Source organism: Balaenoptera borealis (genome assembly GCF_965194805.1).
Source record: "Balaenoptera borealis genome assembly, chromosome: 10".
Lineage (NCBI taxonomy): Eukaryota > Metazoa > Chordata > Mammalia > Artiodactyla > Balaenopteridae > Balaenoptera > Balaenoptera borealis.
In genome coordinates, this window is record NC_138874.1 from 110,792,469 (window position 1) to 110,806,067 (window position 13,599).

Here is a 13,599-nt window from a genome sequence, read left to right on the forward strand (position 1 = left end):
GTATTTCAGTGGGGGCTACAGCTGTCCTTAGGTGTTTATAATGAGGAATGTATTGACCTACGTTGCTGTGAAAATAAAAATTTCTATAAGGTATTCTCATTTGAAATCATGGATTGTTAACCTGAAAAATATATGTTTCAAGGGGAGGGGGTCATTTTTCTGGTGAGAGGATCTAGTTTTGCAGAAGGGATCTTGATCCCAGAGTTGGAAAACTTGGAAGCTGGCTTTTTATGGCTCACAAATGCGATGAAGGACTGTTTTGAGTATAGGAATCATGTTACTGTCTTTATGTTTCTCACAGTGCCTAGTATATTGCTTTATGTGTCATGGCCATTCGGTGAATGTGGAAATTATCATTTTAAAGCTTTGTTATTTTTAATAACAGGGGAACTTGTTGCATTGTACCAATCTGTAATACTCTAAGGAATAGGTCTTATTTATCTAATTCCTAATTCAAGATAGCAGTTTAAAAGGCTTTTTTTAAAATACCCTAAGAATATTTCTAGCTGGTAGTAACATTTTATGTAACAAATTTTTCTTGATGAAATTTAGGAAACAAAGTTATTTAGTCCTACAGTCTTGTGTGTGTGTGTGTGTGTGTTTAATACTATTTGTGGTAAATTTGAAGCTAACCTACACCTTCATTTTTTGCCAAGGCTATTTATTATCCATAGATGTACTGTACTGCTTAGTAAATAGGATATTTGTCATTACCTAACATTAATTTGTGTTAAGAATAATAACATGGTTCAGTGGGAATGGAAGGTTCTTTATAGATTTGGAAAAATTGATACTTGTTTTGTATCTCTACTCCCCACCTGGTTTATAGTGTTTTATTTTAGCCTGTTTCTGTTCAAAGTCATCTAGCTCAAGTTTTACTGTATTAATAATTCTTAATGGGTGTAAGGAAGACTTGGCTATGAGAAATTCTGAAATCAAAATATTGCTAACTTTTACTTACATTAAAAATGTTTTTGACTGCTCTAAATTGTCTCCAAGCTAACAGTAGTGTGGAAGGCTCAGCATTTGTTTTGATCCAGCTTTAAAAATGCAGCCTAGGGAATTCCCTGGCAGTCCAGTGGTTAGGACTTGGTGCTTTCACTGCTGTGGGCCTGGGTTTGATCCCTGGTCGGGGAACTGAGATCCCGCAAAGCTGCCTGGTGCGCCAAAAAAAAAAAAAAAAAAAGAAAGGCAGAATAAAGGGCAAAAGCAGCCCAACACCAATGGGAAGCACATCCCTGTCTCCTTGGTTTCTGCAGAGCCAGGACCAGAACAGGAACTTAGTGTCTTTTGTGAAGTCTAGTTACTCACACTAGATTGTTAATCTTTGATCCAATTAATATATTCTAATAATTTCTCTAAACATTACCAGAGCATGGAACCAGCACTAATGTGATGGTAAGTGCCTAACTAGGCAGTTCTAGTTCTGGAAGGAAATGAAAGGGAAAGGAATACACTGTAATTTTCCTTATATTCTATAGCACATTTAAATGATGCCCCGGGATCCAGGAAGCACAGAGAATCAGAGTTTAGAGTGAATGCTACAGGTTTATGCTTTTTGAAGAAAAATAAAATTGAACTTTTTTCTGTCTTGATGCTTGTTTTAGGGGTTGTAGAAGGTGATTTAGCTGCTATAGAAGCATACAAATCATCAGGAGGGGACATTGCCCGTCAGCTCACTGCAGATGAAGTGCGCTTGCTGAACCGTCCTTCTGCTTTCGATGTTGGCTATACTCTGGTACATCTGGCTATACGTTTTCAGAGGCAGGATATGCTAGCAATATTGCTTACAGAGGTGAGTGTGGCATTTTGATTAAACATTCTTTTATATGAAGGAAATGTGTTCTTTAGTTTTCATTTTTGATGTTATAATGTTTCTCAGTTCTTAAATGTTTTAGATTCAATCTTCTATCCTCTTTTTAAAATGACATTAAACTTAGACTTCAACAGAAGTAAATAATTTTTAAGGATATGTGTTTTTAAAACAGGATATTTTGCTACAATATTTGAGTCATATGTTTGATTTAAAAAAAACTGGGATGTATCTGTCATTCATTCAGCTAACATTGAGTACCTACTATATGCCAGGTACTGTGCATAAAAGGGGTATAATTGTGAAGACATTGGCTCTTCCTTCAATGAATCTCCAGGTACAGTTATTCTGTAGAGAGTGCAGGTTTTTTTTTTTTTCAAAAAAAATTTCTTTCTTTCCTTCTTTCTCTCTCCCTCTCTCCCTCTCCCTCTCTCCCTCTCCCTCCCTCCCTCGGGTCTTTGTTGCTGTTCGTGGGCTTTCTCTAGTTGTGGTGAGTGGGGACTACTCTTCGTTGAGGTGCGCGGGCTTCTCATTGCTGTGGCTTCTGTTGTTGCGGAGCATGGACTCTAGGCGCGCGGGCTTCAGTAGTTGTGGCACACAGGCTCAGTAGTTGTGGCTTGTGGGCTCTAGAGCGTAGGCTCAGTAGTTGTGGCACACGGGCTTAGTTGCTCTGCAGCATGTAGGATCTTCCCGGACCAGGGCTCGAACCCGTGTCCCCTGGATTGGCAGGCAGATTCTTAACCACCGCGCCACCAGGGAAATCCCCAGAGTGCAGTTTCAGAGATGTAAATGCCAGGTGCTGTGGAGAGTGCTTGAGAAGGTGTTTTGAGGTATCTTACCTTCTTACCTGTAGCAGGTAACATTTTAGCTGAGATGTGAAGGAGTAGGAGGAATTAGCCTCAAACAGTAGGTGGAGAGAAGGGAGTTGAGGAAACATTTTATTCAGAGGCAAGGGCGGTGGTATTTGTGGCGAATTTGGAACTTGCAGGTAGCTCAGCAGGGTTGTGATGGCGAAGGGGAAGTGAGAGAGGCAAGTAGGGGATGCAGTGTGAAGGATCTTCTAGGCCAAAGAATTTGAAAATTATTCTGAGGGCAGAATAAGGCTTTAAAAAGGGTTAGGTAGAGGGGCTGGGGAGTGACAAGATCAGAGTGTGTTTTGGCTGCTCACTTTAGAGAGGGGCAAGCCTGGTTAGCAGGACACTGCAGTGATGCTGGCAGGAACTCTGCTGGGACAGTAGTGGCAACAGAAAAGGAAAGAAGTGGGCTGGTTTGAGAGAGATGCTGGTGATGTAGGCAGAACTAAGTGGATAGATTGGCCATGGGGAGTAATGGTGAGTTAAGGGTCAGAGTTGATTCTGGGGTTTCTGGATTAGACAACTAGGGACATGTTACAAAGGACAGAGGTTGCAAATGAATTAGGATGTGACTATATTATCCAGGTAATTTTAAAGAAAAATATTTATTTATTCATGCAGCTCCACGTCGTAGTTGCGGCATGCGGGATCTTTAGTTGCAGCATGCGGACTTCTTAGTTGCGGCATGCGGACTCTTTTTTTTTTTTAAATTTATTTATTTATTTATTTATGGCTGTGTTGGGTCTTCGTTTCTGTGCGAGGGCTTTCTCTAGTTGTGGCAAGTGGGGGCCACTCTTCATCGCGGTGCGCGGGCCTCTCACTATAGTGGCCTCTCTTGTTGCAGAGCACAGGCTCCAGACGCGCAGGCTCAGCAATTATGGCTCACGGGCCCAGTTGCTCCGCGGCATGTGGGATCCTCCCAGACCAGGGCTCGAACCCGTGTCCCCTGCATTGGCAGGCAGATTCTCAACCACTGCGCCACCAGGGAAGCCCCGGCATGCGGACTCTTAGTTGCGACATGCGGACTCTTAGTTGCAGCATGCATGTGGGATATAATTCCCTGACCAGGGATCAAACCTGGGCCCCCTGCCTTGGGAGTGTGGAGTCTTACCCATTGGACCACCAGGTAATTCCCCAGGTAATTTTTTTTTAATGATAAGAGAAATAGGGTAAAATTGCAGAGAGTTAGATCAGTTGTGGATTCAAATCCAATTTGGTCAGTATACTCCTGTGTATGCTTACTTGCACATTTAAGTGCGCCAATATCTGGGAACATTGATGTACAAAGCATGGGGTGAGGGGATTAATAAATATGAACGTTAGATGAAAGCATGATTGAGACGGCTAGCCATGTGTTTAGTTTGGTAAGAGTCCGTTGTAAGCAGGGGCACCTGATAGAGCAAAGGAGGGCTTGAGAGACAGTCATGCTGAAAACAAAGGACAGGCTTACTGAGGATAAGGGAGAAGGGGACTGTTTGAAAAGCAGCTGTGTGATTAGAGAGACCAGAGTTCTGGAACATGGGATGGAACAGTAAGAAGTAGTTCCCGTGGCTGCGTTTGTGTTGTGATGCCCAGTTGTGTAGTGGAAGGGCTGCCGTGTGGAGTTGCAGTTGCTGGTGGTGGCTGGAGACAGGAGACGGAAGGCAGCTGTGAGCCAAGGCTCCAGTCGTTAGGGGATCCATAGGCTTCTCTCAGGCTGGTAGAGGACTGTGAGAAGGTTCTGGAGGGACTGGTGTAAGTCACTGACCTCTTAAGAGCATTCTGGGGACTAACAGCAGGAAGACAGTAGAACCCCAGTGTATTTATTATTTATTGCTGTGTGACAAATCCCCTCAAAACTTAACAGCTTAAGACAACAAACACTTGTTATCACAGTTTCTGAGAGTAAAGAGTCCAGGAGCAGCTTAGCTGAATGATTTTGGCTCAAGGTCTCATGAGGTTACAAACTGCCAGGGCTACAGTTGTCAAAAGGCTCAACGGGGACTAGGGGATCTGGTTCCAAGTACACTCACCTAGTTGTTGGCAGGAGGCTTCAAATCCTTGTTACGTGGGCCCCTCAGTAGGGCTGCTTGTGATGTGGTAGCTGGTTTCACCTAGAGCAAGTGATCCAAGAGAGGGAGAGAGCGAGAGAATGGTTCAAGTGGAAACTGTAGTGTCTTTTCTATATAACCTAATGTAGGAAGTGATATACTATAATTTTTGCTATATTCTGTGGTACACATAGACCACCCTGCTACAAGATGGGGGAGGTGGAAAGGAGGCTTGTTCTAGGGAAAGAACAAAATCAGTGATGGACTTTGGTCTCAATGGAGTAGGCACTCTACAGGACAGAACTGAAGGGGCCATCAGGGAGACTGGAAGGGGGAGAGTATGAGTCTGGACTAAGGGATGCGTCTGCAGACAGGGCACAGAGCCAAGTACTTTTGGGCTGGGAACAGGAGAACATTATATTTTGGGAATATGTGTCTGGGCCAGGGGGGTTAATTGGATTTGAGATAATGGATGCTGTTTGTAGTCTGGTGGAACCTATGGACTTCTTTTCAAAATACTGTTTTTAAATGTATAAAATAAAAAATAGGATTACAGAGGAAATTGGTTATATTGAAATAGTTATCAGAATATTAAATATATGTGATGTATAAGAAAATGCATTTTAAATGTAGGCAAGAGGTTAGTGAAAATGAAAGATTTAAATTTAATTGAAATCCCTATTCTAATTCATGGTCCCTTCCCAAGTTCATGGACCCTAAGTTAACCAGTAGCCTAAGGAGATGGTTGAGACTCATGAGGTTGAAGAGGCTAGAACAGCAGTCACCAACCTTTCTGGCACCAGGAACCGGTTTCGTTGAAGACAGTTTTTCCACGGGCTGGGGGAGGGGAGGCGGGAGTGGGGGGATGGTTCAGGCGGTAATGAGAGCGATGGGGAGCGGCAGGTGAAGCATCGCTTGCTCGCAGCTCACCTCCTGCTGTGCGGCCCGGTTCCTAACAGGCCGCAGACCGGTACCGGTCCACGGCCCGGGGGTTGGGGACCCCTGGGCTAGAAGATGAGAGGCAGGCCTCAGGGATGTATGCTTAAGGATGGTGGGGGAGAAGGAAGCTTAGAGGCCATTCACCAGCTGTAAGGTTTCTCTTGGGGTGTTTGCAGTATTCAGGTTTCAGTCCAAGTTGTTTTTGAAAAAAATCTTCCCAGGATTTTGGAAAGGGGCCGAGGGTTAGCACATTGGGATAAGCTATTTTTGAATTTACTTTTGAGATCCATTTTTAATGCTTTGACTTGATAAATAGTCTGTTATATTCTGAAAATATTTAATATTTGGTTTTCCCCAGTTTTAGTGTTGCTTAGATTGGGCTCATGGAGATAAGATGTGGTGACAATTTCATTGTTACTGGTAATCCTGGCTAGTAAAGTTTAGGAGAATTGAATTTTTGTGTAGTTTTCAGAATAGGATGTCTAATGGTTGTGTTGGGTATGCAGGGTTTTTGAAATACTGTTTACTTACCTTAATAGTAATTACAGTTAAGCTGTCCACGTGTGTTATGTAGATGACATTATCAGTAAAACTTATTCTTTGTGTGGCTTGTTGGAAGATCTGCTGCTCCAAGCCCCACTTGTGACTGGAAGTCTGCATTCAGGAAGGTCGTCCAGGTTAGTGGCTGCGTCTGTAGTGACAGCAGAGAACAGAGCTAACTGGCTCGCTCAGGGTCACACCAGACTCATTTCCTCTTTAGCAGATACTCACCTTGGATTTCAGAATTCTCTGTATATAGATTTCTTGAGCTCCACAAAAGGAGTACAAGTTAAATGTAGGATAATGTCTTTTCATCGTTTGTTGTTATTCATCATTCAAAAAGGACAGGAAAGTTCCAGCCACCTCCTTGTTCAGAGGTTCTCTGTGGTAGTGCTCACTGCACCGGTGCTCAGATTTCATTCCCGTTGAATTGTACTACTTCAGAGATTTGTTGTCTGTTCTACACTCGGAGAAACCGGATGCTTTTTTAAAAAATTAAGAATTATAGGGACTTCCCTGGCTGTCCAGTGGTTAAGACGCCGCGCTTCCACAGCAGGGGGTGCGGGTTTGATCCCTGGTTGGGGAACTAGGATCCCGCATGCTGTGTGGTGCTGCCCAAAAATAGAAAAAAAAAAAAAAATCAGAATTGTAACAAGTGGGGAGGGATTTGAAGTCATTGGGAACTAACCCTTTGAAGGTTGGGAATCCGCCTGCCAGTGCAGGGGACACGGGTTTGAGCCCTGGTCCAGGGAGATCCCACATGCCGTGGAGCAACTAAGCCCGTGCGCCACAACTACTGAGCCTGTGCTCTAGAGCCTGCGAGCCACTACTGAAGCCCGTGTGCCTAGAGCCTGTGCTCTGCAACAAGAGAAGCCACCGCAATGAGAAGCCCGCGCACCACAATGAAGAGTAGCCCCCGTCCCCGCAACTAGAGAAAGCCCGCGTGTAGCAATGAAGACCCAACCCAGCCAAAAATAACTAAAAATAAATAAATTTATTAAAAAAAAAATCATGCTTTTCTTTATTCTAAGTCAAGTTACTTGAAATATTCTTAACAGAGCAGGAGAAGAGTGTTTGTACTTTCCTCTTTCTCCGTGAGCTAAAATTCCCTGTTTTTTTAAGAATGTTTTTATTAGGGGCATGATGGTTATTCTTACTTTGTTTTCTGTCCTCCCTCCCCCTCCTATGATGAACGTTTGTGAACAACTCCATTTTACATAAATTTTTATATGCATCTTTGTGTATTTCCTTGGGATAAACTCCACTAGAAAGTAGAACTACTGAGTTGAGAGGGCAAAGCATTTTTATCACTGTTTTCCAGGGAAGTTGTACTGATATATACTTATACTACTGAGGAAATCACACCCAGTACCTCATATATTTAAAACAAAAACAAAAACACCTTGAGTTACTGGGAAATTTTGGCAATTTCTTTTATACACTGTTTTTTTCTGCTTCCACTGATGATAAATGAGATGTAGAGGAAAGTTTCTTTTGTATTTAAGGTGTCTCAACAAGCCGCAAAGTGTATTCCAGCAATGGTGTGTCCTGAACTGACAGAGCAAATCCGGCGTGAGATAGCTGCCTCTCTTCATCAGAGAAAGGGGGATTTTGCTTGCTATTTCCTAACTGACCTTGTAACATTTACGTTGCCAGCAGGTAACTCCAAATCTCTGTGTGAGAACAAATTTCCACTTTATTATAATTTTTTAATGTCTGAATGAAAATGTTTGTTAGAAAACAGATAACTTAGCTACTATATGTGGATCTTAAATTACTTGATTACCCTGTTTTACTGGAAGTGACCAGTACAGGGGCCATTTATAAACTAATGCCTTAGAGCTGACAGGAAGACAGCAGCTGATAATAAGTGACTTCTTTGTGGGCCTCAGATATTTAAAAAAGTCTGTTTTATCCATTTATTTTTCTCTTTGTTTTTATTTTAGAATATTATCAGTCTGCTTTTTTTCTTTTTCTTTTCATAGATAACTATGGGTTACCTGATATTAGGAGATAAGATCAGAACATGGGTTTTTGATAGGTAGAGTCAAGTTATTTGAGTCAAAGATACTGGCATTCTTTTGAAAGTGTCATTACTTTCTTCACTTACTACATTAATTTCTACTATATTTGTGAAGCAACTTTTTATTTTTCAGTTCCATGACAAGTGGAAATGTCTTCCAGGCTGTTTTTTGTCAGTTGGCATTGAATAAATGCACTAAACACCAAAAGTTTCTAAATAAAACTTACATTTTGGTTTTGAGTGTTTTGAGCTTTTTTTATATTGCGATATGAACAGAGGTATTTACAAAGTGGTAGAAAATAACAACTAAGCTTTTGAAAATCAGACAAATTTCATTTGAAATGCACTCTGTATATTTAAACTTAGTACTTCAAGTGATGATTAGATTTTAAGTTGAAAATAGTTGTAAGTTTAAAACATTTTTGTAAGGGTAATGCTTCTTGCTCTAGACTACTCAATTAGTAAACTGAACAGAGCATAGAGAATTTGAGAAGGTGAGGAAAACAGAAATCTGCGTGCCAAAATGAATGGCTCAGTAACTTGTATAAGGAGATTCTAAAGTCTGAAAATAACAGTCCTGAGCAGAGGTTGAGAGTGGGGGGGGAAGAGAACAGACAAAAATTTGTTTGTTTGTTTGTTGTTGTTGTTATTTTAACTTGAATATTAGATAGCTCTGTTCTTTTTTCTTTTCTTTTATTTCAACTTTATTATCATTGACAAAGAAAATTGTAAAATATTTCAAGTGTACTTTGTGGTGATTTGATTTATACATACATTGTGAAAGTTAACTGTTAATTAACTAGATTCCCCCTGTCTAGTTAATTAACACATTCATCACCTCACATTTATTTATCAATTTATTTATATTTTGGGTGAGAACATTAAGTTTTGTTCTCTTAGTGAATTTCAATTGTACAATACAGCGTTACTGACTATTGTTACTATGTTTTGCATTTAATCCTAGCTGTCTTCATTTTATGGCTTATAGTTTGTACTCTTTTAGCAGTTTCTCCCTATCCCTTCCTGCCTTGCCCCTGGCAGCTGCTTTTCTACTCTCTGTTTCTATGAGTTTGACTTTTTTTTTTTTAAGATTCCATATGTAAGTAATACCATGCAATATTGGTCTTTCTCTGTTGAGCTTATTTCACTTAGCATAATGTCTCCAAGGTCCTTCCGTATGTTGCATGGCATGATTTTCTTCTTTCTCATGGCTTAATAATACTGCATTGTATAGATATATCACATCTACTTTATTTATTCACCCACTGATAGACACTTAGGTTGTTTTCATATATTGGCTATTGCGACTAATGCTGCAACCAACATGGGGGTACAAATACCTTTTCGATACCCTGTTGTCATATCCTTTGGCTGTGTACCCAAAAGTGAGATTGCTGCATCATATGATAGTTTTATTTTAAGTTTTTGAGGATCCTTCATACTGTTTTCCATAGTGACTGCACCAGTTTACATTCCCACCACTGGTGCACAAGGGTTCCCTTTTCTCCACATTCTCATCAACATTTGTTATCTCTTGTTGGTTTGATAATAGCTGTATATAATTACTGGTCCAAATGATTTTCTTTTTATTGTTTGTAGATAGATCACAGTTTTGATAATGAAGTACAGAAAGGAAATATTTTACACCTCATACACACACACACATACACGAGATACATGCATGTTTTTTAAAAGAAGCTACTCGACAGCCTTCAGTGGAAAGGGAGTTATTTTAGAGGAAGTTACTGTTAGATGCTGGCATCAAATTTTTTAAGTTATGAGACATATAAAGATTTTTTAAATCTGGTTTTTCTTTGTAGATATTGAAGACTTGCCTCCAACAGTCCAAGAAAAATTATTTGATGAGGTGCTTGATAGAGATGTTCAAAAAGGTAAGCATGGAATTAATGAGTATAATTTATCTTTTATTGATTTCAATAAACTTTTTGCTTTGCTTTGTAAGTTTTGGAATAGTTTGGTGTATGCTCAGCATATTTTATTTCTACTTTAAATTGAAAATATAAAGTCCTTAAGAACAGTGTTGTATTGTGCTGTTAAAAGTGCTCATTCATAGCTCTTAACTGTGGTAGAGTGAATAAAGGTATAAAAATTTTTAAACCTTGGTTTTCTGTTTCCTATTCTAGAATGAGTATATTTTCATATTAAAAATTTTTAGAAAATAAATCGTGAAGAATTTAAAAATGGAGTAAATTATTCTAGAGCCTTAAGGTGTTTCAACTACTCAAAAGGTTTATATTTCAATTGATCAGAATTATTTAGGTGTTTATTAATAAATTACATATAAATCTATTAACTTCTAGAGAATAGGTTCTTTCTTCCACTGAATATTTCTTAATTGCAGAAGCATGAAAATGAACATTTTATTTATTTACTTATTTATATTGAAGTATAGTTGATTTACAATATTGTGTTAATTTCTGCTGTACAACAAAGTGATTCAGTTATACTTATACATACATTCTTTTTTATGTTCTTTTCCATTATGGTTTATCACAGGATATTGAGTACAGTTCCCTGTGCTCTGCATTAGGACCTTGTTGTTTATCCATCCTATATATAGGAGTTTGCATCTACCAACCCCAAACTCCCAGTCCATCCCTCTCCCTCCTCCCCTCCCCCTTGGCAACCACAAGTCTGTTCTCTATGTCTGTGAGTCTGTTTCTGTTTCATAGATAAGTTCATTTGCATCGTATTTTAGATTCCACATATAAGTGATATCATATGGTATTTGTCTTTCTCTTTCCGACTTACTTCACTTAGTATGATAATCTCTAGGCCCAACCATGTTGCTGCAAATGACATTATTTCATTCTTTTTTATGGCTGAGTAGCATTCCATTGTACCACATCTTTTTATCCATTCATCTGTTGATGGACATTTAGGTCATTTCCATGTCTTGGCTATTGTGAGTAGTGCTGCTTTGAACACAGGGGAGCATGTATCTTTTTGAATTAGAGTTTTGTCTGGATATGTGCCCAGGAGTGGGATTGCTGGATCATATGGCAACTCTATTTTTAGTTTTTTGAGGAATCTCCGTACTGTTTTCCATAATGGCTGTACCAACTTACATTTCCACCAACAGTGTAGGAGGGTTCCCTTTTCTCCACAGCCTCTCCAGCATTTGTTATTTGTAGACTTTTTAATAATGGCCACTCTGACCAGTGTGAGGTAGTATCTCATTCTGGTTTCGATTTGCATTTCTCCAGTAATTAGCGATGTTGAGCACCTTTTCATGTGCTTGTTGGCCATGTGTATGTCTTTGGTGAAATGTCTGTTTAGGTCTTCTGCCCATTTTTCAGTTGGGTTGTTTGTTTTTCCGTTGTTGAGTTGTATGAGCTGTTTGTATATTTTGGAAATTAAGCCCTTGTCAGTCAAATCATTTGCAAATATTTTCTCCCATTCCACAGATTGTTTTTTTGTTTTGTTTATGGTTTCCTTTGCTGTGTAAAAGCTTGTAAGTTTGATTAGGTCCCATTTGTTTATTTTTGTTTTTATTTCTATTGCTTTGGGAGACTGACCTAAGGAAAAAAATGGTACGATTTATATCAGAGAATGTTTTTGCCTGTGTTCTTTTCCAGAAGTTTTATGGTGTGATGTCTTGAATTTGAGTCTTTTAAGTCATTTTGAGTTTATTTTTGTGTGTGGTGTGAGGGTGTGTTCTAACTTTATTGATTTACATGCATCTGTCCAACTTTCCCAACACTACTTGCTGAAGAGACTGTCTTTTTCTCGTTGTATATTCTTGCCTCCTTTGTTGAAGATTAATTGACCGTAGGTGTGCAGGTTTATTTCTGGACTTTCTATTCTGTTCCATTGTTCCGTATGTCTGTTTTTGTGCCAATACCATGGTGTTTTGATTACTGTAGTAATTGTCTGAAGTATTCTCTGAAGTTTGGGAAGGTTAGACCTCCTGCTTTATTCTTTTTCCTCAGGATTGCTTTGGCAATCCTGGGTCTTTTATGGTTCCATGTAAATTTTAGGATTATTTGTTTTGTTCTGTGAAAAATGTCATGGGTAATTTGATAGGGATCGTGTTAAATCTGTAGATTGCTTTGGGTAGTGTGGCCATTTTAACAGTATTAATTCTTCCAATCCAAGAGCATGGGATATCTTCCCATTTCTTTGAATCATCTTCAATTTCCTTTATTAATGTTTTATATGAACATGTTATTTAAATTCTTCATATAGAGTTAGAAGAAGAATCTCCAATTATAAACTGGTCCTTGGAATTGGCTACACGTTTGGACAGTCGACTGTATGCACTTTGGAACCGGACTGCAGGAGACTGCTTACTTGATTCAGTACTACAAGCTACCTGGGGCATTTATGACAAGGACTCGGTGCTTCGGAAAGCCCTGCATGACAGCCTGCATGACTGTTCACATTGGTGAGCTGACATCCTTCCCTTTTTAAATCCAGGAGTGCACTGGCTGAATCATTTCCTTACAGTGGTGGGATACTTTTTGTCTGTTATATTTTCTTTGGAAGCTAGGGGGAAAAAAACTTTGGTTTTTGACACTGAGACACTTTGAACATCTCAGTGGTTTTTATATCTTTTTGCTAAGCTTTAAAATAGAAACATTTGAAGTTGTAGTAGTGGTCTTAAATATAGAAAGGTCTTTGCTCATATTTTATTTTTTTGGTTTCACCTGTTTATTTTTAGTGTGGCTAGTGGAAAATTTTAAACTACATATATGTACACTGTATTTCGTGTCGGTCAGCTCTGGTGCTCATATTTTAAAGTAGCTTTGATTTCGTATTTCTGTTCAACTTTAAGAGATTATATTGATTGTGTATTACGAGTTTTTCTTCCTGAGACAGGTAGTCTTAAGACCACGTTTTATTTTGCAAATTTTCAAATCCACAGAAAAGTTAAAAAAAAAAAAAATCAGTGCAAGGGACCCCAACATCTCCTTCATTGGATCGACCAGTTGTTAATTGTTAACATTTTGCCACAGGTGCTGCATCTCTATGCACCTAAGCACTCCCCTTCGCCAGTTAGTTTTAGGCATCCTGATGCTTTACCCTTCGGTATTTCAGCATGCATCTTTTAAGAACAAGGATACTCTCCTACCCAACCACATCCTCATTACCACATCTAAGAAAATCAACATTGACTCAGTTATCTAGCATACAGTCCAAATCACACTTTCAGCTTGTCTCAAAAATATCCTTTTTTTTAAAAAAATCCAGTAGTCAATCAAGTATATGACTAGTCTTGAACTGTAAATTCAGATGGTAACCTGATTGGATAGCTAAAGAAAGAATGTGTCATTCAGAACTGATGGTTTAGACATTCAGCCCTTGTCCAGGGGAGAGGACTTTGTGCCTTTTAGTGGAGGGTGATTTCTCTGGATTGATCTGGTAGTGTGGGCAATA

The 13,599-nt window shown here is 39.3% G+C and overlaps 1 protein-coding gene across 7 annotated transcripts in view; it reads left to right on the forward strand.

The window, feature by feature from the left end:
• ZRANB1 (zinc finger RANBP2-type containing 1) overlaps positions 1–13,599 on the forward strand; it is a 68,999-nt gene that overhangs the window by 42,011 nt on the left and 13,389 nt on the right. For 5 of the 7 annotated variants that reach the window (XM_082407348.1, XM_082407347.1, XM_082407350.1 and 2 more), the window contains 4 exons: positions 1,608–1,795; positions 7,682–7,853; positions 10,020–10,091; positions 12,409–12,607. In XM_082407348.1, the coding sequence (XP_082263474.1) occupies positions 1,608–1,795; positions 7,682–7,853; positions 10,020–10,091; positions 12,409–12,607 (631 nt within the window). The remainder of the gene's footprint in view (positions 1–1,607; positions 1,796–7,681; positions 7,854–10,019; positions 10,092–12,408; positions 12,608–13,599) is intronic. The other 2 variants (XM_082407349.1, XM_082407351.1) reach the window with 1 other exon arrangement.